General features: G+C 46.3%; 1 protein-coding gene across 2 annotated transcripts in view; it reads right to left on the bottom strand.

Moving 5' to 3' along the window:
* Window positions 1-1,399: 1,399 nt before the first annotated feature.
* The window catches only part of AHCTF1 (AT-hook containing transcription factor 1), a 564,884-nt gene continuing 540,359 nt past the window's right edge, over window positions 1,400-25,924 (bottom strand). For both annotated transcript variants that reach the window (XM_029593945.1, XM_029593946.1), the window contains exons 34-36: window positions 17,732-17,859; window positions 3,300-3,403; window positions 1,400-1,891 (exon numbers count right to left, since the gene is read on the bottom strand). In XM_029593945.1, coding sequence (XP_029449805.1) covers window positions 1,693-1,891; window positions 3,300-3,403; window positions 17,732-17,859 — 431 coding nt within the window. In that variant the 3' untranslated portion in view covers window positions 1,400-1,692. The remainder of the gene's footprint in view (window positions 1,892-3,299; window positions 3,404-17,731; window positions 17,860-25,924) is intronic.

The following is a 25,924-nucleotide window of genomic DNA, read 5'->3' as shown; positions in this document are numbered from 1 at the left end:
CTGTCTGAGCGGATCTCCCCCCCCCCCCCCCCCCCGGGATCTGTGGGATTATCAGGGTCCCATATAGGGTAACCAGTCTGTGGGGAAGGTGGATCCACTATATCCCTTGGTCTTCTTGAGGGTAAACAACCTCCCCCAACCTGGACAGAAGGACTCTCTGAGAACATACACTTTGTATCAGGCCATTAAATGGTGCAAATGGTCTCATGCAAAAAGCAAAAGAACTTTGTGGAAATTTCCCCCTGCATATTGTGCCTACTAGCATCAGGGTTGGTAAGACACACCCCCTAAAGTGAGCATGGGGGGCGGGGGTGTCTCCAAAGTCACAGTCTGAAACACCAAATGCCTGCTGTGGGCTGACATAGGTGTGGGAATCTGAGCCAAAATGGTTGCTGCTTCTACTGAAACTGGTGCGGGGGCAGCCTCCACTGCGGAGAGATCTGAGGGGGAAGAACCCATGCACAAACATTTGCTAGCTGTAAGAGAAGTGTATCAGCTGCCACTCCCCCAAAACTTCCTGGCAGACAGATAAGCTGAGCACAATGAGTCCAAAGAGGAGGCTGGCCTCCTGGTGCTATATGCACCACAGCGCCGACTCCTTTCCCACATCTCCATTTTTATATATCCTCTTGATCATGTGCCGAGGCACTGCTCCAAAAGGCTCCTGAAGGAGGTAAAGCCTTGGCATTCCCCCTGAGGTTCTCATCAATCGGCCTGTACCATACCGCCACAAATAAATGGCTTTCTGAAGCTCTCTTTTTTTTGTTTTGTGCTCTGAAGGAAGAAGTCAGAAAGCAGGAAGTAGGAGGTACAGGTGGGGAGTTGGGGGAGCCTCTGCACAGCACAGGATACAGAAGAATCCTGCTGCACCACCAATGTGTCTTATCTGCTGGAGGCAGAGTATACTGTAGCTCTTTGCTGCACCACTTATTCATTGTGGTGATGTTGTCACAGAGAAAATGTGTACTCTGCTTCCATCAGCTAGTAGGGGGACATAATCAATCTGTTTGGACTGGACTAATACAGCAGGATGAAAAGGAATGGAATGCTAATAGGTCATCACACTTAACTGGATCAACAAAAGAACAATCTAATGATAATGTGATATAAGAATTTGAGACACGTATTTTATTTTTCAAATATGATTGCAAGGCTGCAAAAAGGAAACTTTCTTGCAATGAAATCTGTTCCAAAGTCTGAACCAAATTAATTTACACTGGCCAGGTATGGTATTTAAGTGAGTGGTATATAAGAATTGATAAATAAATGAACCGGAAACCCTTTTTGGTGTCTAGAACTAGAATACAATAATTATATTTTGGCCTATACCTTATATCCACTTTCTCCTTCCTATATTCACTCCCCAAAATATACAAACACTAGTACACAATGATTAAAATATTGTGAAGTATACATTTTATTTAAACAATCCTAAAATAATCCATATTTACATATTTTATAAATGTATGAAGTCTTAATATAAAATAGAAAAAAAAACAGCCAGTGACTGAAGAAATCACACTCCATACGGAGTTACTTTACTTATTGAAGACCATTTGTTTATGAAATTTTACAATAATTTATATAAATTATTTTCTCTTTCAAATATGATTTTTCTTTGAATAATTCACACAATTCTGATGACTTGACTTTACAAACCGTGGGGCACATATAAATTTAAAAAAAATAACCTCATAGCATCTTCCTGCGAGTGACTGGTTTTGAAAACTTTAACATTAGTCTCTTTCTATTCCTTCTGAGAGTCATCTTTTCTGTTGCTTCAGAAGGAGGTTTCAGTTTAATTGTTGTCCCATCGACTGGGCTCGGAAGAGGGGAAATAAGTTTAATCTCCACTGGTGGTGGTGACCAAGGAACTTCTTTTCCTGTGGCTCTGGAAGAAAAGTGGTAAGATTAATGTAAGTTATTCATTTTGTAAATTTAGTGCCTGAGAATTCAATACTGAAATAAATCAAGATGAAAACTAGCACTCTCCAGGGTAATGATGAGAATCCAAGTAATTTGTTCTAGTTGAGATTAGCAGAAAGTGACCAGGTAGGCTAGAGATAATACATTTTAAAATATTTTTGTAAATAGCAGTAATGATATACTCATAATAGTGCACAGAAAATCTTAATTATGGAAAATGAAAAATCAAATTTTCTATAGAAAACTAGCAGATGAAGACTAGAGGTTCTGTTTTTCTTCTACAGACATTTACAAACGCCAACAGTGTAATCTAGTAGCCTTCCTATAATGCCCAATAGAAAATGCAGAAATAGCACCATATTATTACAAACTGAAGTTCTTATACAGATAGAGGAGGAACAAATGATGGTACAAGTGCAATTCCTGACCAAATCATTATCAAGATGAACAATGCACAGGTTTTTAACAATTCACACATTAATAAATCTTCAGGATAAGACCATTAGTTTAGAACTTGGCGCCATTGATATATAATAACATTTTAAATTGAATTCTAATCTGCTTAGTTGAGCTGTTGACAATAAGTATTTTTAAATAAATAAAATAAATCTGTCAGACCTTATTGCAAATTGTGACTGTCTTGTATTGATTTGGTCAAAGGGTGTATTTATTGAAAAATTCAATTCAGAATTGGGTCTCAAATAAATGGAGCTTGATGGTTATAATATTACATATGTATCTTGTGGACAAATGAGAAATCCATAACCAAATGCACTTTGCGACCAAATAAATTAGATTTTTCAATAAATGCAACTTTTAAGATAATATTTGAGCAGCATATGATAGCAACAGCTTAACGAGAATAAAATCTAAATGGTAAAAAATGAATAGCATAAAATCAATTAGAATTGTATAATCACAGAATGGTTACATAGTACCTCTATTTTATGCTTTACAGAGAAAAAAGCATCATTATATTGGCTAAATTCCAATGAAATTATTAAAATTTCTATGAGCTTCAAGCCAGCACAGTGGTTAATACTCTGTGTTGCCAACTCAAAAGTTTTTATTTAGCCAAAGCAGAGACTGTGGCATCACTTAGACATTAAAAAGGAGCTGCAGGACAAATCAAACACTGTCTCCTTATGAAATCACCTGCATTAAAGGACAACTACTTTATTGAAATAGGAGGCTACTGGTATTTGTATGAGAAGGGCAGTGAGAGGACATCATAATAGCACTGGAGACTCTCATAAAGCAGGTTAGGAAGGGAAACCTGTACAAGACGACATACCACACTGAAGGGCTAGATGTAGAGGGCTTAATTTCTGCAACAGGGAACAGGATTACAAAAAGTTAATCAAATGATTTACTTGGCTTTCGTTTTTGATTTTGTCTTGCTTTCTGTAACTTTCTTCACGTCCTGCTCTTCCGTAGACTTTGTGCTCTTGTCTTTGTTTTCTTTAATCAGTAATTCCTACAAGTAAAAAGTTAAAACGAGTAAATAACTTTCAATAAATGGATAAGGAAAACACTCATGGCATATTTTACTAATTTTAATATACTTCAAAATACAATTTTTGAATACCTCATCCCTCTTTATGTCTTAATGACGACAGTGATGCCTGGCAATAAGAAGCCTCAGGATCAGTGGCGTAGCCACGGGTGGGCCTGGGTGGGCAGGTGCCCACCCAACTTAGACCCAGGCCCACCCAACTGGCACCGGAACTGCAAGGCTGTCGCGGGATCCCATCCCCGCGACAGCGAACAAGAGAACCCACGCCTCGCGCGCCATCACGGCACACATGGGGAAGCGCTGCTGCGGCCGTATGGCCAACCGGTCTTCCTGTTCGGGGGGAGTGGAAGCGCCGCGCGCAGCTTCAGCTTCCGCTTCCTCCCCCCCAATGCAGGAAGATCAGCTGCCTCTCCTGCTATCTTCGGGCCAAACGGCCCGCCGAACTTCCTGTTTGGGGGTGGGGGAGCGGAAGCGCCGCGCACAGCTTCCGCTTTCTCCCCCAAAGCAGGAAGATCAGCTGCCTCTCCTGCTGCCACCAGCCTCCTGCTATCTTCGGGCGTCGGGCCGATCTTCCTGCTTGGGGGGGGTGGGGGGAGGAAGGAAGCGGATGTTGTGCGCTGCGCTTCCGCTCCCCCCCCCCCCGACAGGAAGTTCGGCGGGCCGTACGGCCCGACGCCCGAAGATAGCAGGAGGCCGGTGGCAGCAGGAGAGGCAGCTGATCTTCCTGCTCTGGGGGAGAAAGCGGAAGCTGTGCACGTGCTTGAATGTGTATGTGTGATGAGAATGGGAGTGTGTGTGTGGGTGAAAACTGGAGCCTGGGTGTGTATGTGGGTGAGAATGGAAGCTTGAATATGTGGGTGAATGGGAGCTCGAATGTGTGTATGTGTGGTTGAGAATGGGAGCCTGGGTTTGTGGGTGGGTGGGTAAGAATGGGAGCTTGAATGTGTGTATATATGGGTGAGAATGAGAGCCTGGGTTTGTGTGGGTGGGTGAGAATGGAAGCTTGAATATGTGGATAAGAATGGGTGCTTGAATGTGTGTATGTGTGGGTGAGAATAGGACCTTAAATGTGTATATGTATGGATGAGAATGGGAGCTTGAATATGTGTGGGTGAGACTGGGAGCATGGGTTTGTGGGTGAGAATGGGAGTCTGGGTTTATGTGTGTGGGTGAGAATGGGTGCCTGGATGTGCGTCTGTGTGTGCATAAGAATATAAGCCTGGGGAGGGGTGAGAAAGTGAGAACTTGTATGTGTGTCTGCAGAGAATGTGAGCTTGTGGGTGGGGGAGGGGGGGAGAGCATATGAGAGTGACAGCTTGAGTGAGTGAGAGGGAGTCTGTGAGAGAAAGCGTGTATGTGTGTGTGTGTGTGTGGAAGGGAAGAAGACAGTAATAGAAGAAAGACACTGAAAAGGAATTAGGAAATGAGCTATAAGGGAAAAAATGGGAAAAAGAGACCAGGACCAACTGATTAGAAAAATACAAAGATCAGACAACAAAGGTAAAAATATATATCTATATTTTGAGATGTTAGCAATTTAAATATAAGCAACACAACCGCTCTCTCAAAATTTATGGACAGGTAGGAGCCGTGTATAAAATCGTAATAATGAGAAGGCTAAAGTACCACAAATCACCGTGAATTATGTTTGTATCATTAAGTAAACCTCATACTGTAGATGTGAATGCTATCCTGCACAATTTGGCATTATTTATCAGTAAAAAAAACAACTAGTAGACCTGCATGTCTACAGCCCACCCATGTTAACCTTGTGCCCACCCAAAAAATCAATTCTGGCTACGCCACTGCTCAGGATCACTCAGATATTAGGAGAAAAGTGTTCTCCAAAATGGAACTGTACAAAAAGTTTCTGATTGAGAATAGGTTACCTGAAATACACCACCTTTTCAGTTCATTTCTGCAAATAAACTTGAACAGATGCAAACTCTGGCCTTGTGTGCTACCATATTACAGGGTATAGATTCATTTGTTCTGTTATATGCATTGTAATCAGATGTTATTGGGGCAGTACCCATGCAACCAGATCTCTCAGCATGCGAGCTAGTAAGGTGTGCTGGTGGATTGTATTAAGGGCCCATACAAAATGATAACTCTGAAAATGAATTGCTGGATCATTAGTGTGTTTGAACAAATGATACATAGGTAATAAATCAGTTTTCCAATTGAAACATTTGCTCCACTGCTTACTTATAAACAGCCCGATCCAGTAAAGTCCGTGGGAGAGCGGACTAACGCCCGCTCTCCCGGGGCGCGCACCGGCCCCTTGCCGGTGCGCGCGATCCAGTATTTAAATTAGGCGACGCGGTGCAAACGAGGAAAGGGAGGCGCTAGGGACACTAGCGCGTCCCTAGCGCCTCCTTTTGGCCTGGAGCGGCGGCTGTCAGCGGGTTTGACAGCCGACGCTCAATTTTGCCGGCGTCGGTTCTCGAGCCCGCTGACAGCCACGGGCTCGGAAACCGGATGCCGGCAAAATTGAGCGTCCGGTTTTCGGCCCGACGGCCGCGGGCCGAATTCAAAAAAAATTTTTTTTTTTTTTTACTTTTTTTTACTTTTGGGGACCTCCGACTTAATATCGCTATGATATTAAGTCGGAGGGTGCACAGAAAAGCAGTTTTTACTGCTTTTCTGTGCACTTCCCTGGCGCCGGAAGAAATTAGCGCCGACCTTTGGGCGGCGCTAATTTCTTAGAGTAAAATGTGCGGCTTGGCTGCACATTTTACTTACTGGATCGCTCGGGAATACCTAATAGGGCCATCAACATGCATTTGCATGTTGAGGGCCCTATTAGGTGCCGCGGGTGGGCCGCGTGTTTTCCTCCCCTTACTGAATAAGGGGTAAGGGAAAACACGCGTCCAGAGCAGGGTGACAGTGCGCTCCGACGGAGCACACTTTACTGGATCGACCTGATTATGACCAATGTTTTTCTACCTGCAACAAGCAACTCTCGAAAGGATTGCTTTATGAAGCCACAACACACATTTTTAAGGTAATTTTACTTAAGACTGAACATAGTTTTGAAAGAAATTGGGGTATGCAGAAGGCAACAAGTATTTATTTAAAAACCTTGTAGCCTCTCGTAAAGATGACTGTTCTTCTGCGTTTACTGTATTTGTTTCAACATTTGCCATATGTTCCAAAACAAAAATTTTAGGATTTCAATGGAGTACACTTCTTTTCTTTGGAGAAGGAACATTCCTGAAATTAAACAAACTACCTTGCAACAATCAAGGGGATATGAGGCATTGGATATTCCTGATTTATATCTATACTGGGTGGCAGCTAGGCTTTTTGGTATTACAAGTTGGTTTGCCTATCCTTCTGAAACACAATGGGTTTCCTTGGAGTGTTCCAATTAGAGGAGAAGGGATTGCCATCATTATTCACTTTATCCCTGTGGGAAACAAGCTGTGATTCCCACAGTCCGACTCCAGCTTTTCTTAAAACATGAACTTTATTCACAGCTTCAATCATATACACAGGAGTAGACTGAATTTACCTTCAGTTGTGCTCCATCTCAGCTCAGTGTTTCCACATAGGAGCTGCCTTCCTCCCAGAGACCTGGGTCTGGTCTGGTTATCTCCACCTGGATCCCAGCTCTTATTCCCCAGTCTCTGGTTACACCCTCTGAGCCCCACCTACCTCGCAAGATCCTGCCCATAGAACATACTTTTCTTAAGGCTTTTAAGGTGAACCCGACATCTAGCCTGGTCCTGCACAGGTAAATTGGGGAACACTAGTTGTAACCTGGTATCACATACTTTAAAAATGTGGAGAATTGCTAACAAATCTGTAGAGGAGGATATGGAAGGAATCTCATCTATCTCCTTTTTGAAAGGAAATCCATCTTTATCTAATGTCAAAATGTCTATAGATATGAGATTTTGGTATGAAAAAGAACTGAGAACACTAGATCACATTTTAAAAGGCAAGGAGAACAAAATATTTACTGAGTTAGAGGGATTATCTCCCAAATCATACTCTTATTTATTTACAGTTTATTTACAGTTATTTACAGTTAATGAAAGATATCAGGAAATTTCCAAGAAAAGAGGTAGGGCTTCATCCTCATACAGGGTTGAAGTCACTTTTTACACAACCAAAATATTACACCAAAATGATATCATTATTTTTACATTAGTTTACATTTGATGGGGGACAGCTGTGATCCTGATACTCCAATGTCCTTGATTCATCATTGGAATAATGATCTTTCTTTGACTTTGTATTCAGAGGATTGGCATGAAATATGGCTTAATACATTAAAATTAAGAAGTAAAGTGAGAGAGCTCATGTTCAAACTTTACATCATACCTATAGGTTTCGGATGTTCTTCCCTAGATTTAGTGGCTCAAGTCCTTTATGTTGGAGAGGCTGTGGGCTCTCAGCAAATTATATTCATAGGTGGTGGGACTCTTAGTCAAAGATTTTGGAGGGGCAGTTCAAGATGTAACTCAGGAGTTAAACAGCAGGATGTTAGTCCTCACATATGGGTGACATCATCAGGATGGAGCCCAATCACAGAAAACGTCTGTCAAAGTTTCCATAACTTTGATTGGCCCCTACTGGGCATGCCCAGCATGGCACCAACCCTGCAGCCAGCAGGGGTCCCCCTTCAGTCTTATTTGATAGCTACAGGCAGTGCCGAAAAAATAAAACAACAAAACGTTACGAACCCAACACCGCGGGGCGGCGGGCAGTTTTCGTGAGGACTAACATCCTGCTGTCCTGTGAGAATACCTGTTACAGGTAAGCAACACTTGCTTTCTCACAGGACAAGCAGGATGGTAGTCCTCACATATGGGTGAGTACCGAGCTGAGGATGTCCGAACATGCACCAAATGTACCCAACGGCGTGCAACAGGCACAACAACTGGGGTGGAATTTGGTAGAGGGCATCCTGAACCACACCGGCCAGGTGGAAGGGTGTTGGTACATCACGTTGGAAATAGGTTACGCAGGACAGATTGGCCGAAGATGGAATCTTGTCTTCCGGCTTTTTCCAAGCAATAGTGGACTGCGAAAGTGTGGAGAGAACTCCAGATGGCAGCCCTGCAAATGTCAGGAAGCGGCACCAATCGTATGTGTGCTACTGAAGTCGCCATGGCCCTCACAGAGTGTGCTTTAACACGGTCTTGAAAAGGAATGCCTGCTTGCTGATAGCAAAAAGATATGCAGTCCGCCAACCAGGAGGAGCGAGTCTGCTTACTCACAGGTGGCCCTAATTTGTTGGGATGGAAAGAGACGAATAACTGAGTGCTCTTCCTGTGGGCAACTGTACCGTCTAGGTAGAACGCTTGAGCCCGTTTACAGTCAAGGGTATGCAGAGCCTGTTCCCCTGGGTTGGAGTGGGGCCTGGGAAAGAAGATAGGTAGTATGATGGATTGATTAATGTGAAACTCCGAAACTACCTTAGGCAAAAACTTAAGGTGAGTGCGGAGTACCTCCCGGTCCTGCAGGAGTTTAGTGTAAGGCGGATAGGTAACTAGGGCCTGTAACTCACTAACCCTACGAGCTGAAGTGTTAGCCAAAAGGGAAATCACTTTCCATGTGAGATATTTTAGGTCACAGGAGTGAAGAGGTTCGAATGGTGGTTTCATGAGCCGCCCGAGAACCAGATTAAGGTCCCAAGAAGGGGCCGGAGGACGTAAAGGTGGCTTGATATGGAGCAAGCCTTTCAGAAAACGTGTTACGAGGGGTTGTACTGATATAGGGACATCCCTGACACCTTTATGGAAGGTGGCTACCGTACTGACATGCATTCTGATGGAAGAGGTCTTTAGACCTGATTCCGATAAATGCCAGACATAGTCCAAAAACCTTGGGATTGGACAGGAAAAGGGATCAAGGGATTGCGAAGAACACCATGATGTATACCTTTTCCATTTATAGGAATAAGACTTTCTTATGGAAGGCTTCCGTGAAGCAATCAGGACACGAGAAACTGAATCTGAAAGGTTAAGTGGTTGAAGGACTAACCTTTCAACATCCATGCCTTCAGGGACAAGGCCTGAAGATTGGGATGGCGTAGACATTTATTTATTTGTTGAGTTTTATATACCGTCATTCGGTAGAGCCATCATAACGGTTTACAAAAATATACATTTTTCTTAGCAGTTTTGTAACAGAAAAAAACAATGTGAACGTTATACATTTTCTTAGCAGTTGTGCAACAATAAAAAACAATTTGAACAATATCAGAAATAAGCATATCAAGTCCAGCGAGCATTATTAGGTTGGAAGAGGAAGGTATGCAGTTCAGGGTGAAGAGAATGTATTAAGAGGTTTATAACAGAGTTCAGTTGAGAGTTGGAATGATCAGACGTCTGAGGGTCAGTGTAGAATTTGTGGAACATTAGTGTTTTTAGGTCCTTTTTGAATATTTTTAGGTCGTGTTGGGTTCTCAGGAATTTAGGTAGGGTGTTCCAAAGTTTAGGTGAAGCAATTGAAAAGGCTCTTTCTCTTGTGGTTACCAGATGTGCATCTTTGATAGGGGGAATGTTTAGGTAGCCTGAGTTATTAGAGCGTAGGTTTCTTGGAGGATTTTGAGGGATTATGTTTAGGGTGTTAAGACCTTGATGATCATTGTTTAGAATTTTGTGGATTATGGTCATTGATTTGTAAGCAATACGTGCAGTAATAGGGAGCCATGAAGTGAGGTCAATATTGGTGTTATGTGTTCATTTCTTTTTGTTCCAGTTAGGACTCTGGCGGCTGAATTCTGCAGTATTTGGAGTGGTTTGAGGGATGAAAAAAGTATTCCAATTAGTAAGGAGTTGCAATAGTCGAAGGTGGAGAAGATAAGAAGTTGAAGTACAGTTCTGAAATCATAGGGGTTGAGAAATGGTTTCAGGTGTCTTAGGAGTCTGTGGTATCCTTCTTTAGTTATATTTGCTATGTGGTTCTTGAAAGAAAGTTCTTTATCAATGATAACTCAGATGTTCCTGGTGTGGGTGGTAGGGAGTATAGTTATCATTTGTTTGTCAAGTACTGTCAGGGGTGGCGGAGTTGGATTAGGTTTTTTATCCATGAGTATTATTTCAGTTTTGTCAAAGTTGATTATGAGTTTCAGGGAATTTAGGAGATGTTTGATTGAGATAAGTAGTTCTGAGGTTTTCTTGTAGGTGTCTTCAATCGAATTTTGTATGGGAATGAGGAGCTGAATGTCATGAGCGTAGAGGAAGTGTGTGATTTCATATTCTTTTAGTAGTTGGCAAATGGGGAGAAGGTATATGTTGAAAAGGGTGGCTGATAAAGCTGATCTTTGAGGGACTCCGGTGTTGAGGTTGATTATTTTTGATAGGGTGTTGTTGATTAATACTTTGTATGTTCGATCAGATAAATAGGAAGAAAACCAACGTAAGGTATTGCCAGTTAAACCAATTTGGGATAGTTGCTCCAATAGTATATTGTGGTTCACTGTGTCGAAGGCGGCTGAAAGGTCAAGAAGAATGAGCAAGTATTTTTCACCTTTGTCATAGCCTCTTATAAAAATGTCATTTAGAGAGATGAGGAGAGATTCTGTGTTTAGATTTTTTTCTAAAACCATATTGGGATGGAGGTAGGATGCTGTTTGTCTCCAGACAGTCATCTAGTTGTGTACGACTTTTTCAATGGTTTTGGCTATGAACGAAAGGTTTGACATGGGACGGTAGTTGGAAAGGATTTCCGGATCTAGGTTGTTCTTTTTAAGGATTGGTTTGATGACAGCAGATTTGAGGCATTTGGGGTAGTTGCCTTCGGTCAGTGATAAATTGACAATTTTGGTGATGGTTTTTGATATGGTAGGTTCAATTGATTTGAGGGTTGTTATTGGGATGTTGTCTAATGGATGGCTGGCGGGGTTCATTTTATTTATTATAGATTGAATTTCAATGGTGGAGGCAGTGTCAAAGTTTGACCATGATGAGGTTATCTTGTTGTTAAGTTTGGTGTTCTGGTTGTTGTTGGTTATGTTGAATTGGATTAGATGAGATATTTTGTTGTTGAAGAAATCAGCAAAGTCGTCACTTCCATGTTTGGTGCATGAAGACTCTTGGGTGGTTTTGGTAAGTTTCTGAACTATTGCGAATAACATTCTGGGGTTATGATGAAATTTGGAGATTTTGTTGGAGAAGAATTCCTCTCTCGCATTGTTGATGATATTTTTATATTGAGCTAAGTTGTTCCAATAATTATTTAGTGTGGTAGTATTTTTGTTTTTCTCCATTCTCTTTCTTTTTTTCTGAGTATGCGTTTGGCAGTTCTGATATTTTCGTTATACCATTGGTTGTTGTGTTTGGGTTGTTGTTTAGTCTTTGTAATAATGGGATTAATGTTGTCTGCAACTTGTTTTGCGATGTTTAGCCATGATGAAGTAGAGTTTTCGGAGTTAGATATATTGATGTTGTTTAATTCGGATTGAAGAGTTTTTTGTAAAAGTTCTATGTTGAATGGTGGATGGTAGGATATTTTGTTTGGGGTGATTTGAGGAGGTTTAATATTGAGGTTGGTATGTAAGTTAGCTTGGATTAGATGGTGGTCGGACCAGGGTATCTCTGTGGAGTGGGTAGAGAATGATTTCCAAATTTCAGTGTCGACAAAAATGAGGTCAATTGTGTGGCCTGCTTTATGAGTTGGAGATTGGATTATTTGTTCTAGATATAGAGTTGAGAGTGCATCAATGATAGTTTGGCAGGTTTTTGAGTGAGTTGGTAAGTTGAAATGTATGTTGAAGTCACCAAGTATGATTATGGGTTTGTTGAGGGAGATGTTGTTCATAATATATTCAATTAGAGGTGAGCAGTTTTTATCGAGTGCTCCTGGAGGACAGTAAATGAGGCATATTTGAAGTTTTGGTGAATCAAATAAAGCAATTTCAAATGGTGGAGGAATGTTAGATGGGCGAAGTGTTAGTTGCAGGCTTTTTTTTTTTAGATGTAAGCATTAAGCCACCTCCTTTTTTATTTTTTCCGGGGATTGAAGAGGTGTTGTAATCTTGGTTGGATAGTTGGTTTATTAGAACGGAGTCCGTGTTTTTGAGCCAGGTTTCCGTAATTGCAATGAAATCTAGTTTGTGGTCACTGAGTAGGTCATTGAATAGAGGGATTTTTTTTTTATTATAGAACGAGTATTGATGAGTATGAATGAGAGAAGCATATAGTTTGAGAGTTGGATATGTGTGTTTTTTAAGTTTATTACTTGATTTAGTTTGTGTGGAGGTTTCAAGGATGAATGTTTCTTAAAGGATGTAGGTTGATTATTTGGAGATGATATCTTGTTGTTCATCTTCATATCTTTTTGAGATTTTGAACTGAAAGTTGATTGCGATAGCAATATGAGAGTATAGCTTGCTTTTTAAAGGCAGTTGTTAGTGATGCAGTTTTGTTTTTTTTTATTTAGTGTTTGGGAGGACAAGGTGGAGAAGGCAAGGTTTAGGAAGGGGGTGTCTTTGAGGGCTGCGATGAATGGGCTGCGCGAAGGGGCGCACAAAGGGGCATGCTCCTTTGGATGCGATCCTTCAGCGCACGGTGCGCAGCGCCTGGGGTGAGTTTAAATTTAAACACCACTCACCCGGCCCCTCCTCTGACGTCAGGGGGCTGGCTTCGCTTGTCAGGTGCTGGCTTTGCTTCAAGATGGGTGGTGCTGCTGAAAGGAGGCCTTTCTGAGGCCTGTGCTGCTGGTTTGCAGGCGATTTCGAGGGGGGGGGCGGCAGTTTGTTAGGTTCCCTCGATGCTGGTGGAGGCGTTCGGGGAGGCCCCTGCGGAGCTTGGCATCAGTGAGATGTGAGATGAGCTTGGCAGCACTGGATGGGTCCCCCTGGGGTTCTGAGTGATCAGATACGGGTCCGTTCCCAAGGGAATGTGCCTGCGGATGGAGAGATCCTGGAGTATGGGAAACTACACTTGGCATGGCCAGTGAGGTGCTATCAGGATCAAGTTCCCTTGTCCTGACGGAGCTTCACGAGAGTCTTCTAAAAAAGAGAAAGTGGAGGGAATGCATAAAGCAGACCGGTTGCCCACGAGAGGGAGAATGCATCTCTGGGCTGAGAGCGCTCGCTCCGAATGAGGGAGCAGTAATTGTCCACTTTGTGGTTCTGAGGGGACGCAAAGAGGTCTATTTGGGGATAACCCCAATGCTGGAAGAGGAAGGTTGCTACTGAGGGGTTGAGAGACCACTCGTGCGGTTGGAAGACACGACTCAGTTTGTCTGCCAAGACATTGTGCACTCCCTGCAAATAGGTGGCCCTGAGGTACATCAAGTGGGAGAGCGCTTCCGCCCAAATCTGCGCAGCTTCCTGACACAGAAGGAAGGAGCCTGTGCCTCCTTACTTGTTGATGTACCACATGGCCACCTGGTTGTCCGTCTGAATCAGGATGACGTGATTTGATAGGCAATCCTGAAAAGCTCTGAGAGCATATCGCATCGCTCGAAGCTCCAGGAAATCTATCTGGTGTTTGGCTTCCTCTGGAGACCAAGATCCTTGTGTCTGTAGATCGTTCACATGGGCTCTCCACACGAGGTTGGAAGCGTCGGTGGTGAGAATGAGTTGAAGATCTGGTAGGTGAAAGGGCAGCCCCTGGAGGAGATTGTTCTGATCTTTCTACCAGGCGAGAGACAGACGGAGTGCGCCGGTGATGTGGACAATGGTCGACAGAGGCTGAGTAGCTTGAATCCATTGTGACCTCAGAGTCCAATGCATGAGCCTCATGGCCAGGCGGGCCATTGGTGTGACATGGACTGAGGACGCCATGTGTCCGAGAAGGACAAGGAATTGCCGAGCTGTTGCTGTATACTGAGACTGTAACTGGTGAGCGAGGGACACAAGGGTTTGCACTCGTTGTTGAGATAGAAAGGCTTTTGCCTGCAAGGTGTCCAAGTCTGCCCCAATGAACGACAAGGTTTGAGATGGGACTAAATAGGATTTCTCGTAATTGACGAGAAATCCTAGAGAAATTAGAGTGTGTAGGGTCAAATCCAGGGACGATCGAGTGGCTTGCTGGGTTGGGGCTCTGATTAACCAGTCGTCTAGATAGGGGTAGACGTGCACACCTTCTTTCCTGAGAAAAGCTGCGACAACTACGAGACATTTGGTAAAGACTTGTGGTGCCGATGCTAGGCCGAATGGAAGCACTCGGTATTGATAGTGCTTTGGGCCTACTAAAAACCTGAGGTACTTGCGATGAGCTGGAGATATCGCAATGTGGGTGTATGCGACCTGGAGGTCCAGAGAGCAGAGCCAGTCTCCTCTTTGTAGAAGAGGTAGAAGCGAGCCCAAGGTTACCATCTTGAACTTTTCCCGCTGGAGGTACTTGTTGAGGGCACCTAGGTCCAGAATTGGACAAAGCCCCCTGGATTTTTTGGGGATCAAAAAGTACCGGGAATAGAACCCTAGGCCTTGTTGTGAAAGTGGGACGGGTTCTATTGCTCTTAACTGGAGAAGAAGGGAAACCTCCTGCTCCAGAAGGACAGAGTGGTCGGTTACTCTCCACGCTTGTAGAGGTGGTGAGTCCGGTGGAAGAGCAAGAAAGTTTAGGTGGTAACCCTGAGCAATGATTGCTAGCACCCATTGGTCGGTTGTGATTGATTGCCACATGCCGTGAAAGTGGCACAATTGACCTCCCACTGGTATGCTTGGCAGAGGAATCAGGCTGCTGCTCTCCAAGGGAAAGTCAAAAACCTGAAGCAGGCCCCGGCTGGGGAGCTGCTTGTGGCTTTTGCTTCCGGGGCTGGCGAGGCTGAGGTTTTTGATAAGGCCTCATAATTCAGGACCTTGGTGGTGGAGGATAGTATTTCCTTGGGTGGAAGAATGACTTCTTAGAGTCCTTCTTGAAGGGCTGTCTAGAGGGGAAGTCGGAAGGTATCGATGAGAGCTGTTTGAGGGTCTCATGATGGTCCTTTAATTCAGCCACTATTTGCAGAATCTGTTCACCGAACAGATTATCTCCTATACAGGGCAGGTCAGAGAGCCTGTCTTGTACTTCTGGGCGAAGGTCAGAAGACTTGAGCCAGGCCCAGCGTCTTGCCGAAATGGCAGTTGCAGATACTCTAGTGGAGGTGTCGAAGATATCGTAAGCTGTTCTTACCTCATGCTTTCCTGCCTCAAACCCCTTTGTTGGCAAGGATTTGAAGATGTTCTTGGAATTGGTCAGGCAGGGTTTCAGAGAAGTCCTGTATTTGCTTGAAAATGACCCTGTTGTATCACAAGTTCCTAGACAATATTAATCGACCCTGTCGATTAATATTGTCTAGGAACTTGTGTTCCTTAACAGGAGGGGTAGAGGAGCTAGGCTTCGTCCTTTTTGCTTTCTTTTGAGCCGATTCTACCACAACTGAGTGGTGGTCGAACTGAGATTTTTGAAAGCCAGGGACTGACTGTACTAGATAGGTAGTGTCAGCCTTTCTGTGTACTGGGGCAATGGATCCAGGGTTTTCCCAGTTCTTTTTGAGGAGGTCACGAAGAACTTGATGAATGGGAATAGAAGTGATCACTTTAGGGGCATCCAGGAACTGGAGAAGCTCCATCATCTGGTGCCTATCATCCTGCTCTGTCTGAAGCTAAAAAGGGACCAATTCCGACATTTCCTTCACAAAATTAATGAAAGAAAGGTCCTCTGGAGGAGAACGCTTTCTACTTTCAGTAGGAGAGGGAGGTGAAGGTAAGTCTTCGGAGTCTGTGGAAATATCATCAACCCAGGTGTCATAAGGATCAGCAGGCAGACCTGTAGGACGAGAAGGGGGTTGGATATCCGAAGGGCCCGGCTGAGGCTCCGAGAAAATCGAAGGAATCATCGGGGGCACCGGTGCCAGCACTGAAGGCATCGATGGTGCCGATGTGTGTATCGCACCCGATGAATGAATTGGTGGCAAGGGACGACATGGCATCGATGGCTGAGGCAATACCCCCAAAGGAGGAATGCGGAACGGTGTTTCTCCTCCCGATGAAGCTGTCAACGGGGAGCACACTGGAGACCCGGGAATCACCGGTGGAAGGGCGGTCTTGAGCGCCTCCATCCGGGATAGCAGCGGTGCTAGCGCTGCTGGAATCGGGTCGGTGACCGGTTCCACTCTCTGTGCCGGTGTCTGTGGAACCTGGAGTCGTTGCATTGCCTTGTCGATGGCCTCCTGGACCAGCCGGTCCAGTTCTTCCCGGAGACCTGGTTGCAAGCAGCCCCGGCTCCGTGATGGAATAGGGAGGCTGAGGCACAGCCGCAGGGACCACCTTTACAGGCAGAATCGCGACTCCCAAACCCCGATTGGGTGAGGGTGGCCTCGATGTACCGGTCGCAGGAATGGTCTGTGCCGTTCCTGGATGGGGCTTCTTCGATAGTGGCTCGGACGGTGGCGAGGTCGATGATTTCGCTCCCTCGACGGTCCGAGACTTACGATGCTGATGGCGATGTTTCTCCCTATGATCCCCTCAATCTTGAGGGGGAGAAACGGGAGTCGATGGCCAGCGGTCACCGGTCGGTTGTCGATGCTGGTGAGACTTCGATGGTGCCGGTTCTGATGACGTTGATGCGATGGACAGCGTCGGGGTGTGAGCACGGAAAAGGAGTCCCATCTTCTCCATTCTGGCTTTGCGACTTTTTGGTGTCATGAGGGCACATTTGGTGCAAGTCAGGACATCATGCTCACGGCCTAAACACATTACACAGACTCCATGAGGGTCTGTGATAGACATGGTGCGAGTACAGTCCGGGCACTGACGAAACCCCGACGCCATGGCCAAAGAAAAATCGAGCCGCAGTACGGTCAACGGCCAGTAGGCCGCGAGGACCAAACTCGATGGTAATCGACGAAAAACGGTGAAAAACTTACCGGAGTACCGCGGTCTGAGAAAAGTTAGAGGAGGGACCCCTGTGGGGCAGTTTAAATTTAATTAACTCTGTGAGGAAAATTCCTGTCAGGGATCTCTTCAGAGCTCCTAAACCGCGAGGCTATTGCTGCGCGGAAAAAAGAAGACTGAAGGGGTCCCCTGCTGGCTTGGTACCATGCTGGGCATGACCAGTAGGGGCCCAGTCAAAGTTCTGGAAACTTTGACAGAAGTTTTCCGTGATTGGGCTCCATCCTGATGATGTTACCCATATGTGAGGACTACCATCTTGCTTGTCCTGTGAGAAATGTATATATACTACAGAACAGATATGTAACTTTTTTGTGGATATACAGATTATATCATTATTCTTTAAAATATAATTTTATGTTGATGCTGCTGCTTTTTTGTGTCTTTAAATAAAGAGTTATTAAAAAAAAAAGACAAATTCAGCAATTATTTCAAGTAGTTCTTACCTTTCCAATCTCTGAAAGACTGGGTACATGCTTCCGCCTGGTTCTTGTGGCAGGAGGTGAGAAGAAGAATTGAGAAGACACGTCTGATTCTAAGGCTTTGAGTTGTACAGGCCTCTCTATTGTATCCACTAAAACAAGGAATAAACAACATTACACTGTGCTTTAACAGTATAAGGTGAAATCTAAAAGTATGGCGTGTGCCAAAACCAGGAGATATGCAAATATGTCGGGCCAACGCATGCTGAGTGGATTTTAAAAGCCACCCGGATACTGTGTATCTCCTACTGCGCGCACAGAAATACTTTTATAAGAAAGGGACAGGGCCTAGGCGTTGTCTGGGCAGCACATGGGCGTTCCTGGATTTCACATTTAAATCAGTGGCTAAATAATTACACACACAAGTGCGCACCAGGGTCCCCCCTGCTATGTAACTTTACTTCTGCTATGGATAGCGTGTAAGTTATAAACCAAACAAAAAAATTTTCAAAAAATTCTGTGCGTTTTTAAGGGTTGGGGCTAACAGGGGAGGAGGGATGCTTTTTAAGTGGTGGGGGATCCTATCGCTTACCTAGGCAAACTGGGAATGAACTGGGAAAATGGCCAATTGCGTGGCTTTTAAAATCTCTCCACTTATGTGGTAGAAGTGGCATTTGCATGCATAGGTGCATGCCCGCTTAAAATTGCATGCATATGTGCGTGCACTCAGCCTATTTTATACCACATGCGCATATATGCATGTATGTTATAAAACAGCCGTGTGCCTGGGTGGAGCCGGCAAATGTGTGCACATGTGCATCCAGGTGCCTGTTTAAAAGTTACAGTCTATGCATGGTAAGAGACAGGAGAAACATGATTAAGGAACACAGTATCCAATCTGTATTATTTAGGCATTAATGCCAGAAACTATGGCCATACTCTGGTATAGGCTGCAGATATATCTACTCACCTGGACTTTTAAAAGGAACCCTAATTCCTAGATTCCTGAAAATGACCTGCATCCTATTTTTTTGTCTCTAAACCTTCCACTGTTGGTCTGAATTACAAATCCTTTTGCTGGTCCAAAGACTGTCAATTTTACATGTTTTATAATAAAAGGTATGCACTTTGTATTATTCTCGTATATTAAAAAAAAAATCTTTCCCTGTGGTCACACAAACTATTCATGTTACATTTATACTTTGGAAACAAAAAAATAAAATGTTGAGATTACTTACCTGATAATCTCCTTTTGCTTAGTGTAGACAGATGGACTCAGAACGAATGGGTATAGTATGCTCGTGCTAGCAGTTGGAGACGGATCTGACGTCAGCACGGGTATATATACCCCCACAGGAAGCGTAGCAACTTAGTAATCTTCCTTGCAAAAGCTGTTATGGATGTGTGTACTGACGCTCAGTGAAATAGTGAAACAGGATTCCTCTGACTGATTGATAGTAGCTGGAGACCGCCAGCATTCACAACCGGAAGGCGTGGACACCTGGTAGAGTGTACGCTCTTATGGAAACAGGTGACATGGCTTACCTTGAATCGGTGAAACCCATGTACACAGGCAGCTGGGCGGGATGCTGAGTCCATCTGTCTACACTAAGGAAAAGGAGATTATCAGGTAAGTAATCTCAACATTTCCTGGCGTGTAGCCAGATGGACTCAGAACGAATGGGATGTACAAAAGCTTTACTCCCAGCCTGGGCGGGAGGCTGCCTGAGGACCATGTAGTACTGCCCTCGCAAATGCTGTGTCCTCCCTGGCCTGGACATCCAGACGGTAGAACCTGGAGAAGGTATGGAGGGAGGACCATGTCGCCGCTTTACATATTTCTGCAGGCGACAGCATCCTGGATTCTGCCCAGGATTCTGCTTGTGCTCTGGTAGAATGAGCCTTGAGCTGTAGAGATGGAGATTTCCCAGCCTCTACGTAAGCTGCTCGGATAACTTCTTTAATCCAGCGGGCGATGGTGGGCCGCGAGGCCGCTTCACCTTGTTTCTTTCCGCTATGCAGGACGAACAGATGGTCCGTCTTTCGCACTTCTTGTGTCACTTCCAGATATCTGGGCAGTAATCTGCCAATGTCGAGATGGCGTAATAAACGCCCTTCTTCAGATTTCTTCAAACCCGCCGTGGTAGGGAAGGATATGGTTTGGTTAAGATGAAACTGTGAAACCACTTTAGGTAGAAAGGAGGGAACCGTCCGAAGATGGATAGCCTCGGGAGTGATTCTAATAAAGGAATCACGGCAGGACAGTGCTTGTAGCTCTGAGATTCGGCGTGCTGAGCACACCGCCAGCAAGAACACCATCTTCAAGGTTAGAGAATGGAGAGACAGGCCCCGAAGGGGTCTGAAGGCGGATCCCGCGAGGAAATCCAAAACAAGGTTGAGGTTCCATAAGGGCACAGGCCACTTCAGTGGCGGACGAATATGCTTGACTCCTTTCAGGAAGCGAGAAACATCTGGGTGCTTGGCAATGGTCTTGCCATCCCTCCTGGGACCGTAGCAAGACAGTGCAGCCACCTGAACCTTGATGGAGCTGAGGGAGAGACCCTTCTGAAATCCATCTTGCAGGAACACAATAGGGATTGTGGTCGCATGTGGATTGGTGCCATGAGTGTCGCACCATGCTTCAAATACTCTCCAGATCCTTACGTAGGTGAGGGATGTGGAAAACTTGCGAGCTCGGAGGAGTGTATCTATCACGGGCTCCGAGTAACCTCTTTTCTTCAGTCTAGCCCTCTCAATGGCCAGACCGTAAGAGAGAATTGAGCTGGATCCTCGTGAAGGATGGGACCTTGACGTAGAAGGTCCCTGAGAGGAGGCAGGGGAAGAGGCTCCCCCGCCAGTAGTCTTCTCATGTCCGCGTACCAGGGTCTTCTTGGCCAGTCTGGTGCCACTAGAAGAACTAGGCCCCGGTGTTTCTGAATCTGGTGGATGATGGCTCCCAGCAGAGGCCACGGAGGAAAGGCGTATAGCAGAGTCCCTGGAGGCCATGGCTGAACCAGGGCATCAATTCCTTGTGAGAACGGGTCGCGCTTGCGGCTGAAGTATCTGGGTACTTGAGCATTGGACTTGTCCGCCAGTAAATCCATGTCCGGAATCGCCCAGTGATCCACAATCATCTGGAAGGCTGTGGGTGACAGCTGCCACTCTCCCGAATTTAGGCTTTCTCTGCTGAGGAAGTCTGCCATGGTGTTGTCCTTCCCGGCAATGTGGACGGCGGAGATGTCCTGAAGATTCGCCTCTGCCCAAGCCATCAGTGGGGCGATCTCCAGAGATACCTGTCGGCTTCTGGTTCCGCCCTGACGGTTGATGTATGCCACCGTGGTGGCGTTGTCGGACATCACTCTGACTGCTCTGTTCTGCAGTCTGTGAGCAAATTGAAGGCATGCCAATCGGACTGCCCGAGCCTCTAGACGGTTGATGTTCCACGCTGACTCTTCTCTGTTCCACTGCCCTTGTGCGGTAAGTCCTTCGCAGTGTGCTCCCCAGCCGCTCAGGCTGGCATCTGTGGTGAGCAGAGTCCACGTGGGGGAGGACATCTTCGACCCCCTGATCATGTGGTTGGACTGCAAACACCACTGTAACTGGGTCCGTACTCTGGCAGGCAGAGGTAAGTGCGTGGAATAGTTCCGTAGACGGGGGCTCCAGCGAGAGAGCAGGGAGTGTTGTAGAGGTCTCATATGGGCCCTTGCCCAAGGTACCACTTCCAGGGTGGATGCCATGAGACCGAGAACCTGCAGATAATCCCAAGTTATGGGCCGACTGGCTCCCATCAAGTACCGGATACGTGTCTGAAGTTTTAACCTTCTCTTGGTAGTGAGTTTGACTGTGTCTGCCTGGGTGTCGAACTGTACTCCCAGGTATTCCAGCGACTGGGAAGGCTGTAGGCAGCTCTTGCTGAGGTTGATTACCCAGCCCAAGCTTTCCAGAAGGGCGATCACTCTGTCGGTTGTCCGATGGCTCTCCTCTCATGATTTCGCCCTGATCAGCCAATCGTCTAGGTAGGGATGGACCAGAATTCCTTCCCGTCTGAGTGCCGCTGCTACCACTACGACCACCTTGGTGAAGGTCCGCGGTGACGTGGCCAACCCGAAGGGCAGAGCCCGGAATTGAAAGTGGCATCCTAGAACCTTGAAGTGGAGGTAGCGCTGTTGATCCGGATGGATCGGGATATGCAGGTAGGCTTCCGACAAGTCTAAGGCCGTGAGGAATTCTCCTGGCTGTACTGCGGTCTTGACGGAGCGCAGAGTTTCCATGCGAAACCTCGGGACCCTTAAGTATCGATTGACTGACTTGAGGTCCAGTACAGGCCGAAAGGTGCCCCCTTTCTTGGGTACCATGAAATAGATGGAATAGTGTCCAGAATTCACTTCCCATGCAGGTACTGGGATGATGGCTTTCAAGGACAGGAGCCTCGCCAGGGTAGCTTCCAATGCTGCCTTCTTCTGTATGGGATATGAAGATTCCACAAACTTGTCCGGAGGGAGGTGATGAAAATCCAGATAATAGCCCTCTCGGATGATGGCGAGGACCCACTGGTCTGATGTAATCTCGACCCATCTGGGGTAGAAGAGGATTAACCTGCCCCCTATGGCTCTGTGGGGGAGGAGTTTGGCTTTTCAGGCTGCTGGAAAACCACGTCAGAGAAAGAAAAACTCCATTGCCACATCTAACTGTTTTCCTTGGGCCTACGCTTAGTGTAAAGAAAATGTCATGCTCTGACCGCAATAAGTTTTAGCATATGAACAGACTTCCTGTTTCCAGCTAACAGGAAGTCTGCAAGAAACATATCTAGTGCAAGCTTCTGCAGCCCAGAAGAGTTCATGACCTACTTGCCTTTCACACCTAGATAGTTTAGTGCAACTGCCTCACGACCTTCCCCCTCCCTGCCTGCAGGCTGACCGCTTGCACCTACTGCCCACTTGCGCCTACTTAGTAAAAGGTCAGCATAAACACTGATGGTGGAAAACATTGTAGCAGGAAAATATGTGACGTATGTATCATATGAAATGCTATGTGATCATTTACAATAAAAGAGCAGGCTCCCCAGGAGCCGAAGAGACGCTTCACCATGAATCCTGCCTGATGTGTCTTTATCACTGCTACATGGCTCCGCCCCCCAGATGAATCGGCGGATTCTCATTGTGAGGCGCGGCCGGGACCGGAGCCCGGGCCTGCTCCCCTCTTGCGCTGCTTGGGCCGAAAGGACTGATTCCGGGCCTGAGGACGAGGTGCCTGGTAGCGACTCCTGTAGGGAATGAAGCGCTGGGAGCTTCGACCCCTGGAGGGCCTTGGAAAGGCGCGCTGGTTCCTTCTGAACCGATCTTCCGGCAGTCGAGGTACTGGAGAGGCGCCCCATGTGCTGGCCAGTTTATCAAGGTCGCTGCCAAACAGGAAAGAGCCCTTAAAGGGCAATCTGGTGAGGCGTGTCTTCGAAGGCGCATCGGCTGACCATTTCCGGATCCAGAGCTGCCTTCTGGCGGCTACGGAGGATGAAATCCCCTTGGCTGTTGTCCGGACTAGGTCTGATGCAGCATCCGTGAGGAACGAGAGAGCTGACTCCATGTCTGCTGCTGGAGCGTTGTTCCTGACCTGTGACAAACAGGAACGCGTCACCACTGTGCAGCAGGTTGCGATCCGCAAAGATAGAGCTGCCACCTCAAAAGTCTGTTTCAGAATGGCGTCCAGTCGCCAGTCATGAGGCTCCTTGAGGGCCGCCCCCCCTTCAACTGGAATGGTAGTGCGCTTGACCACAGCGCTAATCAAGGCGTCCACCTGAGGGCACGCCAGCAGGTCCTGGATAGCCGGTGCCAGTGGGTACATGCTTGTCAGGGCCCGGCCCCCTTTGATTGAAGCCGCTGGTGCAGCCCATTCTAAATCTATCAGTTGTTGTGCTGCTTGCAAAAATGGAAAATGGCGGGCTGTAGGACGAAGACCTTCCAGCAGGGGGTTCTGCGCAGAGGTTACTGTAGCGCTGGGACCTGTAATATCCAACTCCGCCAGGCACTGAGACACCAGGTCGGAGAGATCCTCTTTAGGAAAGAACCGCCTCATGGTTCTATATGGCTCAATCCCTGAAGGAAGTTCCCCTTCGTCCGGGAGTTCGGACTCGTCCAGTGAAACCTCCTGGTCTGACTGATCCGGACTGTCTAGTGGCGGGAGGTCCCGCTCACGATAAAGGCGTGAGGGGTCCAGGAACAGGATCCGCTGGAGCCGTAACCGCAACAGCAGCCGCCTTAGTCGCAGCCACAGCAGGAACAGTAGAAACAGCAGGAACCGCAGGGCCTGGACGGGAAGCCGTTTGCATCTGTACAAAGGCATGAATCCCCTTAAAGAGATCCACCCAGGAAATGGAAGCGGTCTCTAATTGCCGGGGTACAAGATCCCCCGGGATTCCAGATTGGTCAAGACTGCCCGCTAAATCCGGGGTAGCCCCTGGGGAACTATCAGCAAACCGTGGCTGAGACTGGTCCTGGCCCGAGGGTCCCACGGCCTCCTCACATTGGGCACATAGGGAGTCTGGCTCTTCACTGTGCGTGGCTCTAAGCTAGCATGCGGAGCAGAGGCCGAGGGCTTTAATGCCGGAGGCAGGAGGCGCCCCCGCTGAAGACGCTGAGGCGTTCTGTTCCATTGAAAAGTATGCACTTAATGATATGAGGCAGCAATATACGCTTAATAGAACAGGTGCACAATAATATGCGGCAGCAATATACGCTTAATAGAACAGGCGCACAACAATATGCGGCAGCAATATACGCTTATTATAACAGGCGCACAATAATATGCGGCAGCAATATACGCTTAATATAACAGGCGCATAATAATATGTGGTCAGCAATAGATGCTCAATGATATTCAATATGCTCTCAGCAATATGTGGTTAGCAATATACGCTCAATGGTATTCAATATGCTCTCAGCAATAAGCGGTTAGCAATACACGCTCAATGGTATTCAATAGGCTCTCAGCAATAAGCGGTCAGCAATACACGCTCAATGGTATTCAATATGCTCTCAGCAAGAAGCGGTTAGCAATACACGCTCAATGGTATTCAATGTGCTCTCAGCAATAAGCGGTTAGCAATATACGCACAATGATGTATATAACATGCGCTTAGTCATAAACAGGCGCCTATCACGGGCGCTCAATACCTGAACAAGGCCCACAAAATGGCGCCCTCCACGGCGTGCCGCCCACAGGCCACGCCGCCGATCCTCGGAGACCAAAAGTAAGAGATGTACGCCTTACCTGATCCTCGGCGCTTCCCGGCTGGAACCCGGGCGGTCTCCTGCTGCGGGGAGAGAGGGCAAGTACCTTCACCGCCGCGTTTGAGGATATGCACCCGCTGCCCCGTCCACGCCGGGACCGAGGCGCCTCGCTCGCCACGCCCGAGCCTCGCCCGGGGGCTACGTCCCTGCCGCGATTCGGCCACCGGACCGAGGTCTTACACCTCCGGGGGATCACGGAAATCACCCCGGGAAACTCTACTGGGGGAGGGACCCCAAGGGTATCACCGCAGGAGTGCGGGGCTCGATGTTGCAGTAGAAATTTAGTAAGAAGAAAGTAGAAAGTAGATTGGAAACACGCTCAGCGAGCGTGCAGGCTCTCCAAACTGCTTTGGAGACGGAAATTACTAAGTTGCTACGCTTCCTGTGGGGGTATATATACCCGTGCTGACGTCAGATCCGTCTCCAACTGCTAGCACGAGCATACTATACCCATTCGTTCTGAGTCCATCTGGCTACACTCCAGGAAATAGGCTTCTGTTGCAATCAACACAGTCAAGAGTATAAACATCAAGAAACAGTAAATACATTCATGACAGGTATAAACACTGTCTGGCTTGGAATGTACATATTTAACCCTGCAATTTTACTTTACTTGCTACTACTGTCTTTCGGTACAAATGTGAATATGTACAAGCGTGAATGTAAAACTGCCTTTCCAGTTCAGTTTTCCTTCATCCATCCTTTCTACTCATTTTCACTATTATGTATCCCTTTCATTTCTCTTCATACTCCTGCATTGCTTTCTTCATCTCTAATCTAACCTAGATGGTGTACTCATGAATCAAAATTGCATTAAAAAAATAACCAAAATGCAGACTCCATTAGATCCAAAAAGTTGTCTTACTAAATTTGTGGCCAAAAATGTTCAACAAAAGCTTTCCTAGCATTTCATAACTACTAGAATTATAGTGGC

This window comes from Rhinatrema bivittatum, chromosome 3 (genome assembly GCF_901001135.1).
Source record: "Rhinatrema bivittatum chromosome 3, aRhiBiv1.1, whole genome shotgun sequence".
Lineage (NCBI taxonomy): Eukaryota > Metazoa > Chordata > Amphibia > Gymnophiona > Rhinatrematidae > Rhinatrema > Rhinatrema bivittatum.
Note: the sequence above shows the minus strand (reverse complement) of the source record. Positions and strands in the feature narration are given on the sequence as shown.